The sequence below is a fragment of the Gobio gobio genome, assembly GCF_949357685.1.
Source record: "Gobio gobio genome assembly, chromosome: 17".
NCBI classification, from domain to species: domain Eukaryota; kingdom Metazoa; phylum Chordata; class Actinopteri; order Cypriniformes; family Gobionidae; genus Gobio; species Gobio gobio.
Window position 1 is genome coordinate 26,498,683 of NC_137110.1, and position 23,130 is coordinate 26,521,812.

The following is a 23,130-nucleotide window of genomic DNA, read 5'->3' on the forward strand; positions in this document are numbered from 1 at the left end:
GCAAAGTGAATAAATTGTATACATGCACTGCACGTATTGCACCTAATATTGTATAGTAGGCCTATTGAATGTCTGTATATTCAGCATTCTCTTACTGTGAAAATACAGTAACCCAACTGCAAAATCCAAAAATGTTACACTCAAAAGAGCTGTTCAACTGAATACATTCATTCTGCCTCAGCATTACATCTACATGTTGTCCACATCACAGGCAATGTCTTCTCTGCCCAGGCAAAGGGGAAAACCCTCTGGTGTGCTGGATCCAGCCTTGACAACATTCTCCACACCTCGCTTTTTCTTGTCCTCATCCTTTTTGTTCACCTCCTCTTACATGTATGTCCCTCCTTTCCCTCTTATATCGTTTCCATCCAATGTTGGTATCATTCAGCGCAACATTTTTGGCACTCTGAACAGACTTATATTTTGTACAGTGGGAACAATTTGGAGTCGTTGTGTGTAAATAATGACAACATGTGTTGTAGTTGTGTTAACTTTTACCTGCCTGTGTTTAGCGTTTTGAAAAATAAGTGCATTACAGTGCAAAGTGTGTTTTAGTGAGAAAGAGTGGTTTATTTGACAAATTGATTTAGGCTATTGTGAGTTTGGTTTAGTGTTTTAGCAATTCAGAAAAACTGTAAACCAGCAACCCCTATTTTCAATCTTTCTGTGCACTCTGCTTAAACTGTGTTTTTGTTTAACAATGATAATGCTATGTTTTTGTTTTTAAGTGATTTTTGAAGTGATAATGATTGTTATCTGAAGAGGTTTAATACAGATTAAAAATGTACGGAGATCCTCAGACAAAAGATGAGGACAGACAGCGTGAACCGAGAAGCCAATCACTGTCAAGAAAGTGCGCATGCGCATTAGTTCGTGTTCGCCTCCCCTCAGCATTGCTCAGTGCTCTTGCTCTATCATATCATAGTTCTCTTTGTGAGATTTTCAAGCTACAGAGATGACCGATGTCCGACACTCGCCAGAAGCTGACAACCAAAGCTACGGAAAAGAGCCACAATGTAACCATTTAACAAACACTAAAAGGGGAATTGAACTATAGCGATCGACAGAATGTTCTAGAATGGTCATGTGATGTCCGGAGACCAGTTATGTCGCACTTTTAAAAAAATACTCTGACGTACGTGTCCGTTTCTTATAGGAATTCGTCCGGCGTAGTAAAACATAAACGTGGTCAATCGTAAAATAGCGTTTTGGATTTATGTTGGGTATAAAAAACGAGCGTGATTTCCGTGGGATACATTTTAAAGGAATATTTCCTTGGTGTTTGAGGCGCGAGGGGGAAGAAGGGAGCACGTGAGGGGTCTTGTCCAATGGGATTGGGCGCTTTCAGCAGGAGGGTATAAATACCAGGCGGTTGCCGTGAGAGACATCCGCCATTGATGACTAACCTTTCAAAGAAACACAGTTATTTCAAATGTATATGATGTTAATTTGTTCTGTTGGCGTTGAAAACTAAGCTCAAAAATCTTTCAGTCGTTTTCTATGAGGGTTTTTCGGGCGCAAAGCATCAACGAGATCCTTCGATTGGTGAAGTTTTCCAGCAGAGCTCCTCCTGCACTGCAGCGTCTGTCTCAGTTCGGCAGTTTAAACTTTCTTTGTTGTGCCCGAGACGGAAAGGTAAAATTTTGGGTCCACGTTGAGCTAGCATCATTTAGCTAGCGGAATGGTTAGGGGAGGGACTGTTAACTGAGCTCAATGTCAGCATCTGACGGGGCGGGGTGATGTGTGGCTAGCCGTGCTAAAGCTAGCCAGGCGCCATTTTGTGTCTCGAGGTTTGATAACTGTTATCGGGGAATTCATGTAAACCTGTGTCTTAATTACCTAAAGTGTGTTAAATGCTTATATAATTTCATAATACTTGTCATTTAAGCAGAGGCGACACTTAACTGGGATGCATATTTAGCCGGAAGTTGGTATTGCGTCATCCACAGTCAAGAATTCGTCCGGTTTATGTAACGCATGGCCCTGAATTGAGTAATGCAACAAACCAAATTTTGCGCACAAACGCAACACATGGTGCATATTATATTTTTTCGATATAGGGAGCTGTTTATAGTTAAATATTTATATTGCTGTTCAATTCTGTAAACTTACGAAGTCTCTTTCTGGCCTGAATGGATTAATGTTATTCTCCTGCGCGCAGGCTTGCATTTGTCCTATTGGCATGCGCTCGACTACAACAAACATCTACAAATCGTCACAACGTCGCTACATTTGTATAGACTAATTGTAAACTGTTAGAAAATAATCATGAAACATTTGTTTTCCCTTCCAGTGGACTTTATCAATGAAAATGGACATCCTTTCATTCTCCCCTTCCCTCAAAAAACAAATACTCCCTTTCCCAATCATAAGCAAACCAGTGTGAAACTAAATGTTTTTACATAGCTCACAAAAAATAATAAAATGGCATTTAACGTTTTTTTTTCAAATTGTTTTGCTTGTATAAATAAATTTGTAAGCCCTTAGATTTCTTGTACAATGATTTTTTTCTTTTACTTTTTATTTAAATAAAGTACACCTAATGATCAATGTAACTTGTAAATGTTTTTGAGTATGACCAAAAAACAAAACAAAACAAAAAATTACTGAGAGGGACGATGACCTTTTAGTTTGGGGTAAGTGTGGTGAAGTTGAGCTGAATAAAGATTGCTCAGAGACTAATAAAACAATTCTGAGTTAAGCAGCTGTTTTTCCACTGTACATATTGTAAATTTAAGAGTCTTCAGGTGTTTTCATTTGTTTAACTAATGGGTAACTTGAGTCTTGAAGAGCATTTTAAGTTGGTAAGTGAAAATTAATTAGGGATAGATATCCGTTACTACTAGTTTTATTTATTAATTTGCCTTGGAATTTATTATTACTGCTGCAATATAAATATATACATATATATATATTTTTCCTTTTTAAAAAAGTTTTAAATTTAGTCTTTGAAAAATGCTAATTGTGGCATTTTACGTTCTAAACAGCACTGGTATATATTTTTAATGTGCTGATAATCTCTTATAGGAGGGAAAATTGAAGTATGTTCAAACTTTGACTTGCTGCATTTTATCTGGCAAGTTTCCGTACGCATTTCTGTTCGTCAATTTAAGAGTTATTTTGGGTGGGTATTAGACCGATCTTATACTTCACCTTATGAAGATGACTTTTGATGTCTAGTGGAGCTGAAAGTCATTATGTTCGTTTATTAGGCAATAGAGGGCAGTGCATACCGCAGGAAACCTGCAATAGTCCTGAGCACTGGACTACAGTGCGGTATTTGAATAACTAGAAACAAAGCTACTACTTGTCAAAAGGATTTGTGATTCAAAGGCTTCTCATCTGCGGCTTGTTCTGATTTGCCTAAAGATAACTAACAGCAGTGCAGAATACCATGAGTATGTTGACACTGCTCTCCCTGTTTACAGTGGCACAGACAGTGGATGTGTAATGCTCGCTGAGCTGCCTAGTCGTAGCTGCGAAAACCCTTTCCGTACTGGTCACCACTCCCTGGATCAGTTCAGGCGATGTCTGATGTGAAACCCTCACAGAATTTCACCATGAATGGGAACCCCCCTCCCCCTCATTTCAAGAACCCCAAAAAGCCTGGACGCCTCACCAATCAGTTGCAGTATCTAGAAAAAGTGGTGATTAAGTCCCTATGGAGACACCACTTCTCCTGGCCTTTCAGACAGCCTGTGGATGCCGTCAGACTCCATTTACCAGTAAGTCTCACAGTTCTTTTTTTCGTTTTTACTCCCATGTACTTGATATTTTACTGGTTACACAGTTTGTAAGTGCAAATCTTTAGTAACATGCTTTTAAAATGTTCTTGCTTGGGGTTATTTGTGATCTCCGTATTTATTTAATTTAGGATTATTATACAATCATCAAGAACCCAATGGACATGAGTACCATTAAAAAGCGTCTTGAAAACAATTACTACTGGAAGGCAATGGAGTGTATAGAAGACTTTAACACCATGTTCACAAACTGTTACGTGTACAATCGGGTGAGGACCTTGGTCTTATTATGTGTAAAATTGGTTTAAGTTGAAGATTTGATTTTCAACATTTGGTCTTAGACATGTTTCTTGTGTATGTGTGTGGTTCCAGCCAGGAGACGATATTGTTAGGATGGCTCAAGACCTTGAGAAGTATTTTTTGGAGAAGGTGGCACAGATGCCTCAGGATGAGTTTGAGATCTCTGCTCTGACAATTAAAGCTCCTCTAAAAGGAGGAAGGAAGTCTATAACAGGTATTCTCACCCAAGACCTTTCTAATGAAATAGATTGTCAAATTACTGTTTTAGGTTTTTGCGTCATGTTTGGCAGTTGACTGGAACTAAAACGTACCGTTGCATGTTTCTGCAGGGTTAAAGATGAGGCCGCAGTCTCCTGTTTCTGAGGTGGTTTTCCAGCAAACAGTGACTGTCATCCCTCCAGATGCTCTACATACAATTCCCTCCGCTCCCTTGTCTGCACAGCTCACAGCCAAAGTCAGTTCCAAATCACCTGCACTTTTAACACACATCTCAGCGGTATCATAAGTCTCCCATACCATACCAAGTGAACTCTTAAAACTCAGGCATTTATTCATTGTAACCCTCAAAAATGAACACCTTGTAATTACAGTGATTTGATATGAACATCCTTTTGCTTCCTGAATTTCACAAACTATGATAAAATGCAAAGAATTAAGAATATCTGGTCTCGTTGGGTGTTTTATACAAATTACCAGCCTTGGACATTAGGGATGTTACGTTGAAGAGATTTTCAGACCGGTAAATAAACTTGCAAGAACACTGGTATTACCGATAACAACGGGTGTGGGGGGATATTTTATATTATTTGAGAGCATCAGAGAGCAGCTATCAAAATGCTGGGTATTGAAAATGCTTTTGAATACGCACTTGCTTTTTGCTTTAGAAATCATGATTGCATGTACTCTGTGTATAGGGAGCGGCGGTACTGATCACAATTTACAAGATAATATATTGGTCAGTGACGCCTCAGCATCTGTTGCGCACCAAATCATCCGCCATTGTCTTTTCAGTAATTTCTCCTTACTCTAGTCTCATAAGTAAAAATTTGACTCCTCCTGTGACTCTGCAGCTCGTGCTTTTTAGAGCAGAGCCATTTATAATTGTAGCGGCCGTTGTAGCGACAGTGCCACCAGTGCCTCGGTGGCCAAGTATTGTAATCAGTGTACAGCTGAACACTATTTAACACCGATAACACTAACTACCGCTGCAAGCCGATTGGATATGCATTTAGAATATTCTCAATTCATTAAAGGGGCTATTTGCGTTTTTCTGAAATTTAAACTTGCGACTGACACCTGTGGCCAAAAAACAGAACTGCTCTCATTTTCTGCTCGCTCTCGCAGCGGTGGTGACGTCACATCCGCAGACAGCGCAGGAAAAGACGACCCGCCAGAAAATAGGAAAAATAGGATACAGGCTTATAGGTGCACCCACTGTGAGCGGACAAGGTGTCAGTATGCTCATCAGGAGATGTTTGAGTCATAAATGGTAAAATAAAAAGGCTATTGTTACGTTTATTTTGGGGGAAAAGTTGCATATAGCCCCTTTAAAGGTGTCATTAGGGGTGGACAATATGACCAAAATCTTATCACAATATCTGTGATTTTATTTCACTATTACCTAGGGGTGTAACGATACTCGTCACGATTCGATATAAATCGTGATACTGAACTCACGATACGATATGTATCCCGATATTTTAAGCCAAAATAAAGAGTTTTTTTTAAATGATCAGGACCCACAAATGTTCCCCCATTGCATTCTTATACATTATTTTCAACATTATATATAGTCGTTTAATGTAATGTCACTGAAACTCCGTAAACTTGAATTTTTTTCCCTCACGCATTACTCACTTTTAATTCTGCATTTACTCATGTTGTTTTTGCGCGTCAAACAATCATTTGAACGTCTGTGTTTACTACAGTATGTGCCTCGTTGTAAATCTGTTCATCATAAACCATCGTTCGTGTCTTTTCAGAAGAGTTTGATTAGATATATCGTTACACCCCTACTATTACTATTGAAATACCATAATTCTTTTCACCATTTTCAATATCACAAACTACTAGCCTACAAAAAAAACAATATTTAAAACCAGCTTACTGAAGACAAAAAGACAGTAATTATTTTGCATATTGGAAGACAAATACAATAAAACAGAAAAATAGATCTACTTGAAAAACTTTGAGCACTAGAAATACTAGTCTTCACTGTGTAAATTGAACTTTCTTAACTACGGATCCGATATGACTGTTTATGAGGCTACTTGCAAAGACCGGCATTTTGACACAGAAGTATTTGTATTGAACCATTCTAGCCCAATTAGGTGTCAAAAAGAACAGTTCGAAATGTACTTGTTTTTAAACTGCAATGCTTAAAACACATGCATATACTCTTTTGTGACCGTGCGCAGCACAGCAACGTCAAATGAGAGTAACCTCAATAGAAACGATTGTCCAAAATCTCTACCAGTTGTACCAAATGTGCTCTATGGGGATGAGGTCCAGACTTTGAGGGGGGCCAGTCCATCATTTTCAATGTTCCATCAGATTACTTCCGTCGCAGGTAGGTCCGGTAATAGTTAGAAGAATGTTTCGGGGCATTGTCTTCTTTGAAAATAAATAAGATGACTTCCAGATACCAAGTGTACTAATAATTTTGGCCACCACTGTAAAAGAACAGAAAACTGACAATAAGCTCATTAGGCTATTGTCATATGTATAACAGTCAGTTCCGATCCTCTCACTTGACAAGAGGCTTTCTGCATCATTGCTCATCCCTGCACGTTCTAGACAGGCTGTCACTCAGCGCTATTACACTATTACACCACTAGGTGGCGGCAATGGGCTGTCTTTGAGAGAGCGATTTAAACCGTTCATTCAATGAACACCTTCAAAAGCACAGATTCATTTAAACTTTGAGCTCCACTTCACAAGGCTCAGCTGACCAGCAGCAATTTGTCACATGTGCAATGCGCTTCAGACAGACTGGGAATAGAGGAGCTGCAATGTACAGTATTTAAAAAAAGAATGTTAACTTATTCTATTACACCCAATAAATATAAATAATATAGCATAGTTATGACCCCTTTAACATTACAACAAGGTTAGGAGCAAATTGATGCATGTTTTAGGAATTAGACAGAAATTAGTGGTTCTTCTGTGCGTATAAATATTGATAATCCACATATGTATTAGTGAATAAGCATAGTTTTGCCTTCTCGACTTAGATGAGGCCTATTTTGTTGTATCTCTCTGAAGTCAGTTGGTGTTTGACAATTATGGAAATGATATAGGCTAAAGGTGGGATTGGAGAAGATGTTTGAGCATTAGTTGTTTTAACAGTAATCCACATCTATCTAAATTAACGGTCTTGTTTTCTTTCAGTTGAAAACTGGCGTGAAAAGAAAAGCAGACACAACGACCCCTTCTGCTTCTTCCATCACCAGCTGTGAGTCATCCCCTTGTGTAACAGAACCAAAAGTCCTAAAGTTATTCTCCAGGCGAGGCAGTGGCCGACCCATTAAACCTCCCTGTAAAGACCTTCCTGAATCACCACCACAGCATCAGGTGGGCAGAAGGACCAAACTCTCTGAGAGACTCAAATACTGCTGTGCCATCCTAAAGGAGATGTTTGCCAAAAAGCATTCCGCTTATGCCTGGCCTTTTTATAAGCCTGTGGATGCTAAGGCACTGGGCCTTGATGATTATCATGAAATCATTCACCAACCCATGGATATGAGTACCATAAAAGTGAGTACCTCTATTGTGTTACTATTACTTGGAAATCTTTGCTCACTATTATTGTGCTAGTAATTGGCCTATTTTTTTTCCTAACAGAAAAAGATGGAAACGCGTGAGTACACGGATGCATTGCAATTTGCTGCAGATATGCGACTCATGTTCTCAAACTGCTACAAATACAATCCACCAGGCCATGAGGTTGTGGGAATGGCAAGGAAACTCCAGGTGTGTCTTTTGGTGGTTTAGTCAATCTTCCTATTTCCTTTTGTAAATGCAATATCTGCATATTGCTTTCAGGAAATTAAGTCTTTCCTCACAAGCTGAATGTTCTTTATTTATTTTTATTTTTTTCAGGATGTTTTTGAGTTTCGCTTCTCTAAGATTCCTGATGAGCCAAGGAATGCAGCTCCAACCTCGAGTCAGCACAGAGTAAAGAAGGAGCGAGCACACAGTCCGTCCAGCTCTGAGAGCAGTGATAGCGAATCATCATCTCCATCAGGAGACTCCTCAGACGCAGAGGAGGATGAAGAGGAGAGAGCGCATAGACTTGCCAACCTGGAGGAACAGGTAAGACTTGCATTACAGAATGTTCTTCGCCAAGAAGCGAAAGGGGGTTTATGAATATGCTTATACTCTACACTAAACTGAAAAGTCTTCACAAATAAGTCTGCGGCATTACAAAAAATTTTTTTACTTGTGATATGGTGTGTGTGTGTATATTTTTTAGAAAATAAGATTCTCACCCCAGTTTGGGGTAAAATATAAAATTTTATATAAAATATGACTGCTTTTAAATTAACATTTATTTAAAATAAAAGTTCTTCTTTAGCTAAATTACATTTCATTAATAGTCTAAACACAAATTAAATTGTCACTGTTTCATTAGGCTACATCATTGTTGGAAAACACTCTTATCAGAATAATTTATGTTAAGCTTGTGTATATTTTTAGTTAAAGCTGTGAAGTTATAAAGCAAAATCTCATGTATTTTCCTTTGTGTTTTATATAATGACCACTGGGAGGTGCTCTAGACATATATTTTCCTTGATTGGTTTTCCCTGAAGAGAAATACTCCGAAAACGATTCAATCCAATTTGGTGAACTGTTCGACCAGTTCATTAAAAAGATACGGTTCAAAAGAACAATTCGTTTACGAGCTGGACATCACAATGTTAAAAGCGAAAGAAAAGAGTGACGCATGTTCGATGCGTTTTACCATGAAATGAGTTCCGTGTCTTTATTCAAATCAACACATTAATGAATTCTCAATTTATCCAGAATCGTGCAGTTCTAGACCTAACCGACTTATGTAAACCTTGTGTGTTTTTGACAGTTTAAGCGCAATAAGACGTGAAAGAGAACCTAGTTCAGTACTTGCTTAAGCTTCAGATGTTGTGCTCTGGAAAGAGAATGACAGAACCGTAGGGTTTACACGGAGGGTACGGACCAGGCGATACGGCATGTGATTTGCAGATTTAGTGCAAAGTTTAACCATCATATAGTGAAAGTTTATCATCTGCATGTGTTGTTGCCAATTTACACATTCAAGTGATTTTTAAAACATGCAAACAAAAGTAGAGGCAAAAGAGCACTCAATTCGGTGCACAGCCGCACTTGAACAGACACAAAAACTATGTGAAAATACCCATCTCCGCAAGAGTTCTCAAACACAGTTGGTTATATCTTAAGTGAACGTACACAGTAGAGAAAGAAGTCAGATGGGAATCATTATTTAGCTCTGTTAAGTGACAGCAGCCTATAAATACCTGCTGTTGTCTGTCATTTGTTAAGCAAACAAAACACTGCTTAAACATTAATTTATACAGTGAACACTATATGGTTTTTTTTTACGCTTAGGCCTAATTACATTTCTGTACCTGAATACTACAATTATTTTATTTGTAACGTTGTTATATTGTATTTATCTATGCTTGTGATTTAGTGTATATATATATTTTTTTACTGACGGTTCACTTGCCTTTTAAAATGTTTGAAGTTGAACTTTACTAGTTAGACTCAAACCGTAATATGATCCGAACTGTGAGTTTTGTGATCCTTTGAACCACTATAGAACAGTGTGTGAGTAAAGTTGTTTGAAAGTTTAACTGAAAAGGCTTTAAAACGCATGCAAATAAACTTCTGTGATGGCAATGAACTGCAACTGATAGAATGTGTAGCATGATTCTAACAATCTCGTTCTTCAGAGGCAGATCATGAAGTAATTTCTCACAATCTAAAATAATGATATCGCACGTCAAACCCTGTTGAAATCTAGTCTTGTATGCCAATGTGAGCATTCAAAATCAGTCAGTTATGAAGTTTGGATGCTGCCCATTTGTACAGTAGGCAGTGAGAGGTAGCTTGCAGGGTTTTGAACTATAGATGGAGCATATTTATTCCTAATGCCATTTCTGTTTTTCCTCTCCAGCTGAAAGCAGTACGAGAGCAGCTGCAGTTACTGACCCAAACACCACTCTTGAAACCAAAGAAAAGGGAAAAGTCCAAAAAGAAGAGGAAGAAGGAGAGAGAGTCCAGTAAGCGAAAAGGTGAAGAAATAAAGAAATCTGCAAAAATACAGAAAAGGTCAAACAGCAGCAAGTCATCAAGGTAAGAAACTTTTGTTTGTGCTTGTGTGTGTGTGTGTGTGCACATCATCCCTGGCCATTTCCACACTAATATAATCTATGGAGTATTTTTACTATGGGACTTTATTCAAAATTATCATAAACCGTTCTTAGGCGGAAGGAGAGTAGAGCATGTGACTCTGAAGAAGAAGAAGAGATGAACACTTTACCCATGTCTTATGAGGAGAAACGGCAACTGAGTTTAGACATTAACAAGCTTCCTGGGGACAAGCTTGGCAAAGTCGTGAACATCATCAAGGTGCGAGAACCTCTGCTCAGGGACACAGACCCTGAGGAGATCGAGATCGACTTTGAGACTCTTAAACCTTCAACTCTTCGAGCTCTTGAGTGCTACGTTGTAACTTGCCTTCGGAAGAAACCAAAAGAAACCGACAGTGAGTAATATTCAGTCATTATTAACAGCTTTTCATGTTGGAACATATTATATTGAAAGCTATGTAAATAAAATGATGTGTGAATTAGTACTAAAAGCCTGTTCATACTACATGTGATATGATTAAATTACATGCAAAAAAGTATGTGCCAAGTCGTGGAAAATGTTCATTATTAAACCCCCACAGATTATCGTAGTACAGTGTTTTGGCCTCTATGTAGCCTGAAATTGCAAACAAATGGCTCCCAACGAGGGCTATTGTTCCGTACAAAACATACTCTAGATAATTTAAAAAAAATATTATTTGTTTATTTGCCCTCTCATTATTTGAAAAGACAAGGTTAAATTTACAATTTTGTAAAGAAGCAGTGCCTCATAATTTGGATGTAAAAAAAAACAATAACATTAAAACCGACTTCAAGAAATACAAATTTATCTGTGTAAAGGGAGAAATTGTAGCGTATATTTATGGGTTTAATCTGTTTACATTTTTAGAAAAGAAGTCACAAAAGAAGTCTAAAATCAAGGAAATGGATAAAGAGCTACAACACACAACTGGAGAACCAAACTCAAATAAAAAGGCCAAAAGTGAGTATATGTATTCTTTTTATTTATTTATTTTTAATATATATTAATGTAATCGTTAGGTGTGTAACGATACACCAATGCCACGGTTCGGTTCCTATCACAGTTTTGGAGCCACGGCTCGGTTCTGTTTTCTGTGGAGGCAGGGTTCATGGCAGGGCACCAGCAATAATAACTAGATTCACTTTTAACTTATTAATAATAACAACAATAAAAAAATAATATAAATGTATCTTTATTATAACTTTATACTTCGGCTTCATGTTTTCTTTAGAGCAGTTAGCATACCTGAGTAAACTAAAATGAAATGAATGCCTCCACTGTAGAGTTGTCAGAAATCTACCATAATGTAAAAAAAAAAGCTAATTTATTTCATAAAAATTGGTGACACGCACAAGTAATGTCACACTTTAGCCTACTTATCAAACGCATAAATTGTATGAAAATTACTAACTTATTGGTCTATTTATTCATTAGTATTAAAGCTATTAAATAGCAGTTTTTGTTAATACAATAAAGTAGCCACCACACTCATTTAAAAGTAACTCCAAAATGCCACTTTATTTTCACTTTATTTTGATTATGGAAACAAGTTACCATGGCGAATACATAAAACATCATGAACTGTTAAAGTCCTTATTTACCGATCTTATTTACTTTGTTAGCCCACATTACAGGGTGAAATTACTTCGGGTGAACAATTAATCCGTGCAAGTTAATACACAGAAATTTTTTTTTGCCGTGGTAATCTTTAATTAAAATCTGAAAAGTAACTTTCGGTCTGGAATGGCGGTCCCTTTCCGATGACGACTGTGTGGCGGCTTGGGTTTGAATATCCGTAACCACTCCCGTAACGTAATGTTGCTCGTTCCGTTGGTGGTGTATCGTGGTTCTTCGGTTCGGTTTGAATATCGTTACACCTCTAGTAATCGTATAGATTCAATATAAATGTGTATTTATTTATTTTTTCTTTCTATGTGCAGTTGAAACGGAAGGTGAGTGTAAAGACATGAGCCGTCCGTCTCGTCTGAGTGACAGCAGCAGCAGCTCGTCCAGCTCTGACAGCAGTAGTAGTGACTCTAGCTCCTCTGATAGCTGTGACTCTGATTCAGGTTAGCTGCTTCACACCTACCCACCAACGCTTTTATTCACTCACTGTCTCTCAGGCCAGTCCCCCCCCCCACACACACACTATCTATCTGGCCACTGATGCAGAAAACAAACCAAAAATTGTAAAGCTTACTTGGACATCCCGAGTGTTATAAACTCTTCAATTTATTTCACTACTGGACAACAAAATGCATGAGACTGTATGCAGTTCAGATTTTTTTTTCTCCTCAATTAAAAAAAATGTGTATGTTCCTTTTTTCACTACTTGTCCCATATCTCTCTCTCTCACTCTCTCTTTTTTGTAATAAAAATTGTGCACTTTTGGCTCCAAATAATGATACAATTATTAGTCATGTAAGGGGTCTCTCACTCTTTCAGTTTTTTTTTTGGGGTGTTATTTATTGTTTTCCTGTGTTTGAGGTTTTGTTCTTGTTTTCATCACAAACGCTTATTTATGTTGGTGCTGTAGTTTAAGACAAGCTTGAGACCAGTTGGCTCTTGGTATGGGGTTTACCTGAAGTTGTTATAACTTCCCTTGCATTTAGGTTAAAAACACTCTGTGGGCTTAGAAGTTTTTAATTGGGAACTTCATCAAACATAACTGAGAGCACAGTAGTTTGTGCCAAGCTGTTGTCCCTGCTAAGAGTTACAGCTGGTCTGTTTTAAACTGCTGCATTCAGTCATTACTATGTGATTCTCCTCTTCCATTGCTTTGTAATTTCACCTTTTGTACTTGTGTGATAGGTTATGCAGAGATGTGTATGTAATGAAAATTTACAATAGATTGTAAAAGCATACGTCAATATGTTGTATGTGAGGAACTTGGATTGTAAACTAGAGTTGGAACATGGAAGCTAGGACCAAAAAAAGCTTGTCATAAGTGGCAACCTCTTGTCCTGTTTTAAATATATTGCATATTTTGTAGATGTGTACATTTTTATTTACCTAAACAGGTAAAGCTTACCCATTGAGCTTGGTGTTTGACACCCAGAGATTTAAATAAAACGCATTTTCATAGACAAATGTTGATTATTAAGATTAGTGTTGTGATTTCTCCCCCCACCCCACTTGTCATTTCACTTTTTTTTTTTTCACTTTTACTCGTGTCACAAAACACTCACACATTGTGAACATTTTACTTGAAAATACCCACATTTCAACCACTTGAAATGAAATTTGTATTATTATTATTATTAGTTTGTATTTTTTTATTTTATTATTACAGTGATTGACGCTTCTAGCACTTGCATGCATACACAGTTAATTTTTTTTTATTAGTGGAGCTCAAACAAACTGGGTAAATCACCAGAAATGCCCATGGGATGGGGTTGGCCTTTCCCGCAGCCATGACTGAAGTGAAATGACCTCAGTGTGCATTGTGCGTGTCTTACAGAACAGAAAGCTAAGAGGAAGCAAAGCAAAGCCCCTGGCCATGCCAACAAAAATAAAAACAAGGTAAAAAGCACACAAGCCAATAAGAGACAACAACCATTATTAAATGGCCTACTCCCACTCCTTAAATCTTTTGATGGCACATGGAGCATTTCACTTAATGTAGTGCCAGATTTTTCCTGAGTGAAATATTGCCCCATTGTCCCCCTCCCCAAACAGGCAATGCGGCAGGCCGCTGCTGAGGTAAAGGACTCTTTTTCTGCCTCAGTCGTGACGTGCCAGTCTCGCCTAGCGTCACTAGTCTCAGAGGCAGACTCCAAAGACCTGTTTGCGTCACAGCAAGCAAAGCATCCTGCCGAAGACACCATCACAGCAATCCCAGGTTAGGCTCGGTGCCATTGTTCATACTGCTGTTCATGTTAATGTGTTTTCTGTGGCCACATTGCACAAAAAGAATGAAATGACCTCCAAAAATGAGAACGGTTTCTTTTTATGCCTCGTCTAAATCTAAAACTACATTTGGAGACCAGATGGATGTCTGCAGCATTGATTTATCGGTTTAACACCTTTCTGTCCATCCCTCTGCTTCCACGACAGCGTTACACAGCTGGCTGCCTCCTCAGCCATCCAGACCTTGTGGCAAAGCTGCCCCGCTACCTCGTAAAACCTGCACTGGCCCTTTACCACTCAGCCCACCTCCAGACCAGGCCCTCAGCCCTTTACGTAACACTTCCGCCACCTCCCCCTGTGAAGACAACACAACCACCCCACCCAAATGTTCCCACGTTTCAATCACCCCACCCCCACCCAACTCACTCCTTGCAGAACCATTGTTCTCCTGTAGTCCCTCGCTCGAACCCCTTGACCTGCAGGTATCACAGTTTGATGCCCCATCACCTGCTGCTGCAGAGAAGCCTCCACATAAGTCTGAGCAGGAAGGTAAGAGGTCGCTTGATGTGTCGAGTGTCGACTCCCAACTCCCGCCGTTCTCTCCCCTCGCTCTCTGTTAACGATCTGCATCTGCAACTTTCCCCTTCCATTGTAGGTTAGCATTGTGTGTTCGCATTGTGTGTTCGTCTTTAACTGGTGGTTTGTTGTCGAGTTTTGTCAGATTTAGTTTCTCTCCCTAGCTGCATGTCATTGCTGTCTCCGCTTGAAAGTACAAGTAAAACAGGATACTATTCAAGGTAAACTCCCATCTCTCTCCCTCTCCTCAATCTTGCAGGCATCCCTCCTCTTCTGTCACCACTGACCTCACCACCTGCAGCCATGCCCATCACAGGATCCCAGCCTACCTCCAGCTCTCAGTTTGAGGTAATATTTTTCTGCTAAACATATACACAAGGAGAGAAACTGTTTTTTCATTCATTTGGTTAAATTAGGTTGTTGTCAATAAAGGTAAAGGGACTTTAAAATATAGTAGTTTTTCTTAAAGGTAGCTTTGCAACTTTTTTTATGGATTTTTTATTTTTTTTTGATGTAAGCAATAAGTCTTCTAAAGCCATGGTTTACAGAATTCAAAATGCTTTGCGCTGTGCCTAACAACGCCTCTTAGCTGTTCAAATCACTGTAAACCACAGCTTCTTGGGGTTTATTGCTATATCCATGTCACTACAAGTTACCCTGACACTGATCTTGGTCACATATTAGGTATGTAATTGAGGATTTGACTTGGGGTTTTTTTCCCATAATTTTCTTATGAATGTTGTTCTCAAGCTAGCTGACAATTATATGGCCCATGAGGAGTGGCTGATTGTAACAGTTATACATGTTTTGATGAAGGGAAGGGACTAGACCAGTGATGATAATGGAAGGAATCAAATATTTAAGGTTATGTGCAATTGTATGATTAATCAGAGTAATTGGTGTAGCTGAGAAAAGAAGCGATCGTAGCATTGATCGTTGTTGAATCCCAGTCAATGGTGGAGACTTTGTAGACTGAGCCTTTCTCTCTGGTCATGATAAAAATAACTTGGAAAAATTGTCAAGAGCTGATGAAAATCTGCTATCTGTACGGGTGTTAATCAAAATAAACAGTCCATTCGTATTGCTTTTAGGGGGTTGCCTGTAGAATCTTTCTTTGACTGTTGTGCAACAGTGGTGCAGGGTTTTTGCTGCATAGAGAATCACGAGGCAGTTGTCTCAGTCAAATTTCGTGCTGCCTCTGGCTGTGGACCGGTAGTCACATGCTCGGATTAGACCTGTAGTGATAATTTAAATAATCAGAGATTGATATCAATGTGATGGTCCTCCAGTAGGGCTGGGCGATATATCGCCCGACATTGTTAGGCGCATCTCGTCAGTAAAGCCGGTTCCTTGATTAGTAGTAAATCGCCATCACCTGCTTTCAGATGGAACGGCATTTACTACACAGAGCCGTAGTTCACTGACACCCTGAGCCATATCGCATTAATTATCACGGACGTATCGCCTGCGATAATTAATGCAATATGGCTCAGCTTGTCAGTGAACTATGGCTCTGTGTAGTAAATGCCGCAGGTGTTTCTGAAAGCTGAAAGCAGGTGATGGCGATTTACTACTAATCAAGGAACCGGCTTTACTGACGAGATGCGCTTCCAGTAAGCATTCTAATATAATTATTTGCTGCTACAAAGTCATCTGAAGCCATTCCATAGCTTAATGTGAGGGACAGAAGAATATTTACATTAAATCAAAGTTCACAGAAAATCTGCTTCCCTCCGCTGCGGCTGTCAGTCATACTCCATTCAGCATTGAAACAGCACTTCACGTTCAGTTACAACAATCAGCAATATGATATGACACCTGGGGCCTGTACCATGATGGTAGTTTAACAAACTCAGGGTTACAGGATTAGTTTCGAGTTGACAACCAAACCAATCTGTTCAGGCTTTGTTGGTCCAATGATGCTGATCATCAGCTCTCTGTCAACTCAGCTAAACTCCTGAACTCAGGATCAAAGCCTATGACATCAGTAGTGACAGAGTCAAAACAAAAAAGTTGTCATCCTGTAACTTCATAGCCACTTGCTTGATCAATTAAAATTTGGTGACATTTTAAAGATTAGAAGCTTGGCTTTACAGTGAATGTCTTATTCTTAACAAGTGCTTTTAAATTTGATAGCACCATTTTTATAGTGTGAAAAATGACTTATGTGGTCTGTAAAAGCATCATACATAACTGATAGTCTTTTGTTTTATATATCGTTGAAAAGGTCTCAACTAGCAGAATAGAAAAAAAAACGTATTTGTTTCAGTTTGAGACCAAACTTTTCCAAAAATTTGTATGAAAGGATCCCTGCCAATGCATATAAGCAGAGTACACAGATAACCCTTTTGCGTTACGTTTTTCTATATAACTTCGCGAAACATCAGTAAACCATAGTAAATCACACATCTTTATTTAGAGCAGGTTGTCCCGATTCAAATGAGCCCAAACACAACATATGACATGTCACTCCACGAGGATTTTCGCAAGATCTACAAGACATGCTTATTTGGTGAGACATGCTTACTTCCGCGATCTCAATCACGCGTCGCGATCATGACGCAGCGTCACTTGAGAGTTCAACCAATGGAAACTGGATCTTGGGTGTGGTAGGTTGATATGGTGGGTGGGACTATGTGTAGAGAGCAATCAGAGACACTTACAGCTGGAGCGCGCTTGGATTTCCCATGCGCCATAGAATTGGAGAGCACGCTGAAAAATCATCACTCATCGGCCAGGATCTTATTACTTGTTACTTCTATGTAATTATAAATATTCTTATGTTCAGTAAAAAAAATTGTGACTTTTAATAAAAAGGCTACCTTGGTTTCCAAATGCCATAACTTTTGATTGCTTTGAGATATCAACACAAAATTTGTCTCAGATGCAGTTGACATGTTGCGCACAAGTTACAAGCTTCCATACATGCTTTCTAATAGTCATCATGTCAATCATCAATAGTAACAAAAAAAATCAATAAATTGCATCACTTTTCTGAGGTTTTCTCAGCTGTGATGTAACATAAGAACTTCCAAACATTATCAAAATATATAGATTTTTTTCTATCAAATGAGACCGTGTACATCTTTTTTTTTTTTGTAGAGCTATAAGCCATTACTTTTAAGTATGCCACTTAGAGTGAAATCATTTAAAAAATGCCTTCAGGGTGTAAGTGGTTAAGCACATCATTCTGCACCCGGGATGCACATAAGCGGTTTGTGCTGCTCTGTTTTGAAGCGTTTCATATTATCATGGTTTTGTGCACTGAAAGATTATTAAAAGCCTATCTTCTGTCGTATCTATCATATATTGTTGCCCCATTATAAATAATACATTTATAACCCTTTTCTTTGGCCAGATTGTTTCAGTTATTTACTGAATTAAATGCTTAAATTTAATTGCGTTAGCTGTTATCTTTCACTGCAAAATGATCACTTACTGTACAAAGGATTAAATTCATCACAATTATTAAATGAACGAAGCAAGTCTGGTATCTCTATTTCTGGGATGCCTATAACAATAAAATATGTGGTTGATTATGATGTCAGTTAGGAGGAGTTAACCTGATTAAGTTTATTTGTAATGTAAGTAGGGATGCACCGATATGAACATTTTAACCGATAACGATAATTCTTTATATTTGTAAGCCGATAACCGATATATGGGCTGATAAATCTAAATACAAATTTTGATAAACTCTGAGAGCCTGATTACAAAAACAAAAGGCTCACCATTAAAAGCCATGTCCCAAACACTTAAACATAAATCAAACCTATACAGTACAGTAGCCTAGTTTGAACCAGTTTAAGATTCCTTAACTTTCAAAATAAATTTTACACTTTATAAAAAACTTTATAAAAAAAAAAATTGGTAACACTTTACGATACGTTAGCATTAGTTAACATTAACCAGCAAATAGGGCTGGGCTATAAAACTTCCACGATAGACTTGTAATTGTTATCAATAAAAAATGTGTTCGATTAAAAAAAATTTTTTTTTTTTTTTTTCTCCTTTCTCGGAAGAAATCAGAGGTTGCGAAGCAAGTTTGGTTGCATTAACAAAGGCATTAACTCTCTGGTAATCTAGCCAACAGCCAATCATGTAACGGTATCAAGTTTAGTTGCGCCATATCGTTGTCTTGTGTTGGATTCTTCAGTAACCGAACCGGTGTGGAGTGATAAGTGGAAAATGAGTGCCGCAGCAAGCAAGGAAATTGTTGATAAAACAGTAAAACACTTAACTGTATTTTCCTTTTCGAAGTGATTCTAATCCTATTCCAAGCAATTCAAAATCATGATGGACGGGGCACAGCTGAAGGAAATAATACATCTATCGGCTTGAATATATTGGCCAAATTTTCTTATCGGATCAATAACGATAACATCAAAAATGAGCATTTATCGGCCGATAACGATATGTTGCCGATATATCGTGTGTCCCTAAACATAAGACTGGGTGCCTCCATCTGTAACTTGAATGTGTGAGGCTTTTGGTGGCATACGCTTCCAGTATTTTTAGCTGTACAAAATATATTGAAATTGCAAGCTGGTAATTCTTATTATTTTTGTATATACTACATTTTGTTATTCTTCTAGATATTTGCCTATAGCCGCTAATAAAACCTCACACATTCAAAGGTGCATAGCTGTGGACTTTCCGTTTGGACTTCCCTATTCTCTTTAGAACAATCTGGTGGCATCATCATTTCTTGGTTCAAACGCTCTATCAGATTCCAAAAACAAACAGTACTAACTCACGGTATGCTGTAGTACTACTGAAAATCATGTTCCACCACAAATGCCTTTTTTGTACTGTCTGTATCTCTGCAGCAATGTAGATTGTTGTCACCTCTGCACGAGAGTCCATTAACCAATATGAGGGATGAGCAGGGCTGCCCAGACACACTGGAAGAACCCTCCGTTCAGCTGCACAAAATGCACGGTCAGCATTTCTTCTGCCGTTTTCCTCTGCAGTCCTTTCCCTTTCCTCAATGGTTTCTTGAAACGAGTCCTTTGTCACATTTTCTAGGACTGAAACACGATTCCAGTGAACTATGCAGGTCTATTCAAGATGCCAAATCCTCCCTGCAAAAAAAGGTACAGATGCGTTACATGTGTACGAAGCAAAATGCGCTCAATCTTTAGTGCCTTCTCCGATAACCTGGACCTATTCATGTGTGTTTAAGGATATTGTCCTAAAGCATGCTGACTCCTGGACAAGCCTGGGTAAGATGGCTACTCAAACTCCTTGCCCCATCAAATCGTCTAAGGAAAGTTTCCAGCAGTTTCGCAAAGCTGCCATGGAGAAAGAGGAACGAGAAAGAGCTCGTAAACTGCAACTGGAGGCTGGTCGAGAGAAGAGCAGCACAGACAAAAGCGGGTATAAACACAATTGTATTTTTCAGGCAGTAAAGATGTGTTATGCAAGTTTCATTTTGGAGGAGTTTCAATTTCTGCCTGGCTGGCTGGAGACATGATTCCAGCTGACCACAGCTTCCCATGGATTTGTTTCAAAACCAGCGAGTTTGCAACATGCTTTCAAAATGTTATTTCTCTTATTAATTTCCACTCTGATCCCTATAACCCACATGTTTATTGTACGACTGTCCTCGCCGAACCAGCTGACAATGTGGCCTTTAATGATTTCTAGTCTGACGCAGCAGCTCCCAAAGACCAAGCTGGACTGCCAGCCTTCAAAGCCAGAAGTGGAGTCAGCAGAGCTGCCTCTGATGGCCGCCATCTTGGATATCCCCAAAGCGCCTGAGCCCTGCTCTCTTCTGCAGAGCTCTGTAGACAGAGAACGAGAGATGGCCCGCAAGAGAGAGCAGGAACGCCGCAGAAGAGAGGCGGTAAGTACTTCACACGCTAAGTATTTAGATATTCAATTAAAAAAACTTCATTTGAAATCATTTAATCCAAATAGCGAGTAGGATATTTCGGTTTCAAAGATTTAAAATTCTGTCCATTTTATGATAGTCGAACAATAAATACCAATTTGGCTCTTTAATTTGCTGTGACAAATCGCTGTAGTGCCGAAGCTGCATAAACTGATCATTGCTTACTACTAGTTACAGCACAAAATATACTTTCTGATGTAAATGCAAGTTTGTTTAAAGATACAGTACAACTTGGTGGAATCTGTAGCATGTCTCATGTAATCGCTTAATCAATTTAATCCGCTTAACTGTGGAAAGACGTCAATAAAACAGCTTTATAATAAATTAATCTCAATGTTACATTTATCTCAGAAAGGCCATTCAGTGACCATGAACTTTGTTAGTCATCTACAAAAATAAACTCTAGAGAGGGGCATTTTGCTAGGTGTATGCACCATATTGCCTATATTCATATAATTTCTTTAAATATATTTAATGTATGTTTGAATTAAATCCGTATAGTTTTTATGACAGCCACCATTTAAATGTTTTTTCAAAAAAAGAATTGGAGTGGAAACGATTATTATAACATTATTTTTTACATAAACTTCCATGTAATTCAATTGTTTTTATACAATCAGTTAATTTCAACCTTCAATATTAAAGTAATCTAGTACCAACTTGACTCTGTATAGTTTACAGCATTAGTTAATGGATTTTTTTTTCTTCCCCTTGATAAAATTTGCCATGTACTGTACCTGGTATATATACAAAATAATCGATATTGAAACGAATCGCAAGCTTGTGAATCGAATTGTATCGATACCCAGCCCTAATAATAATAATAAAATAGGGCCCTCAATGTGTGTGGTTATCATAAAATGGGGTCCAGATACTTTTATTGGTATTACTATAATTAAGAGTTTTGTGATGAAAAAAAACAAGTAATATATCTTCAGGTATTATTATTATTAATAATAATCACATAAATCATTGTTGCTATTGTTAATACTATATGATTAAGTAATGTTTTATGCAAATATTTTATGCAATAACAACTTTTTGGTTATTGTTATTAACCAATATAATGTCTTTTTAATAATAGTAGTAATAAAGATGTTTTTATGATGTTATTAATGATGCATACCTTTTCTTTTTAATGCTCTTTCTCTAGATGTCAGGAGTCATTGATATGACCATGCAGAGTGACATAATGGCAACCTTTGAGAAGAACTTGGACTGAGATATAAACCAATAAAAAAAGTGCTTGTTTGTGTTGCGCTTCTGTTCAGTGAACAGTGCAGGCCGTCTTTTCCCTTCCCTTACTCGCTCCATGAGTCCTGGTGACTGAAACGGGTCTTAGTCTTTTGACGGGCAAAAAACACTGCAATACAGCTGCATCACTTTACATTTGTACCGAATTAGCTCTTGTAAAAAAAATAAGAATACAGTAGTGGACATTGTACAATGTTGTAAGACCAATATTTGCACCATTAACAGTGTTGAGTGTATATTCTTGAGTTTTTTGATATTTTGATAAGTTTGATGCTTGGATCCAGAAATGCCTGCACTGAATCGCTGCTGATTGTCTGAGGCGGTTTTGAAAGAGAAACATGTCTTGACGTTTCACAACCGTTTTTGTTATTCTGTATTTTTGTTTATAAAGAAGAATGTTTACTTCTCTTGATTATTATTATTATTGCAATCTGAATCTTTGACACATTCCATCAACTCTTCTGCTGTATGAATATTGCATAGCTGGTCGTCTTGCGCTAGCTGTTGTCAGAACTGTAAAGGATATTCCTGTGCAAGGCCCCGGCCCTGTTTATCCTGTTAGCTGGTATTTCATATATTTGACTTGATGCAGCAATTTAAACAGAAAATGCGCTGGCTGCGTTAAACTTGTCCTGTTTAAGTTATATATGCATATATATATATATATATATATAAAATAATATTTCTGTAGTGTCAGAAATGTAATGTAAGCATGTGTGTGTATAAATATTTAGTGTTTTGTTACTGGGGGGGAGGGGCTCCTTTTTTTTTCTTTTTTTCTTCAGGTGTCTGCCTTCAACTTATTTAGAGAAGTTATTGCACTTCCTGTATTTCTATTTGTATCCACTTGGAAGTGCAGTGCCATATGTTTCTCTCTTGGAGATGATAGGCAGTTCTCTGTGCCTAAAGTTAGTGGTTTCTCCAGAGCCGTGTTGATTCCAAGGTGTGATCTGGTGATTGTACTGCACTGAAAACATGTTCAAAATCGTTTCTCTGACTATAATGGTTGTGGCAGTTTTCATCACAAGCACTTTATTCATTACACCACCATGCTGAGGTGTCACATTCTAGTGAGGGAAAGACATTATTTCAAAGAAATCACATTCTAAAAGTTAAATC

The 23,130-nt window shown here is 38.1% G+C and overlaps 1 protein-coding gene across 3 annotated transcripts; it reads left to right on the plus strand.

Annotated features, from left to right (window-relative positions):
• Nucleotides 1-883: 883 nt before the first annotated feature.
• On the plus strand, nt 884-22,420 carry brdt (bromodomain, testis-specific). Of its 3 annotated transcripts, none has more exons than XM_079841276.1 (21): nt 884-1,016; nt 3,429-3,725; nt 3,875-4,012; nt 4,116-4,257; nt 4,373-4,497; nt 7,434-7,799; nt 7,887-8,015; nt 8,145-8,357; nt 10,219-10,397; nt 10,529-10,809; nt 11,304-11,396; nt 12,377-12,505; nt 13,897-13,958; nt 14,115-14,277; nt 14,493-14,834; nt 15,121-15,209; nt 19,691-19,802; nt 19,890-19,957; nt 20,047-20,240; nt 20,511-20,709; nt 21,911-22,420. In XM_079841276.1, exons 2-21 carry the CDS (start codon nt 3,528-3,530, stop codon nt 21,977-21,979), a joined length of 3,291 nt encoding a protein of 1,096 aa, XP_079697402.1. In that variant the 5' UTR covers nt 884-1,016; nt 3,429-3,527; the 3' UTR covers nt 21,980-22,420. The 3 variants fall into 3 exon arrangements, with proteins under 3 accessions (XP_079697402.1, XP_079697401.1, XP_079697403.1); XM_079841275.1 differs by lacking the exon at nt 884-1,016 and adding an exon at nt 1,114-1,635; XM_079841277.1 differs by lacking the exons at nt 884-1,016; nt 14,493-14,834 and adding an exon at nt 1,114-1,635 and having other exon boundaries at nt 21,911-22,418.
• Nucleotides 22,421-23,130: the final 710 nt, after the last annotated feature.

What these genes read in the sequence shown, in the direction of transcription:
- brdt (XM_079841276.1), top strand. Translation starts at nt 3,528, where the DNA reads ATGTCTGATGTGAAACCCTCACAGAATTTCACCATGAATGGGAACCCC. An exon ending in ACTGTTACGTGTACAATCGG is followed by an intron (nt 4,013 to 4,115) that starts GTGAGGACCTTG and finishes GTGTGGTTCCAG; the next exon opens with CCAGGAGACGATATTGTTAG. An exon ending in AACGCCGCAGAAGAGAGGCG is followed by an intron (nt 20,710 to 21,910) that starts GTAAGTACTTCA and finishes CTCTTTCTCTAG; the next exon opens with ATGTCAGGAGTCATTGATAT.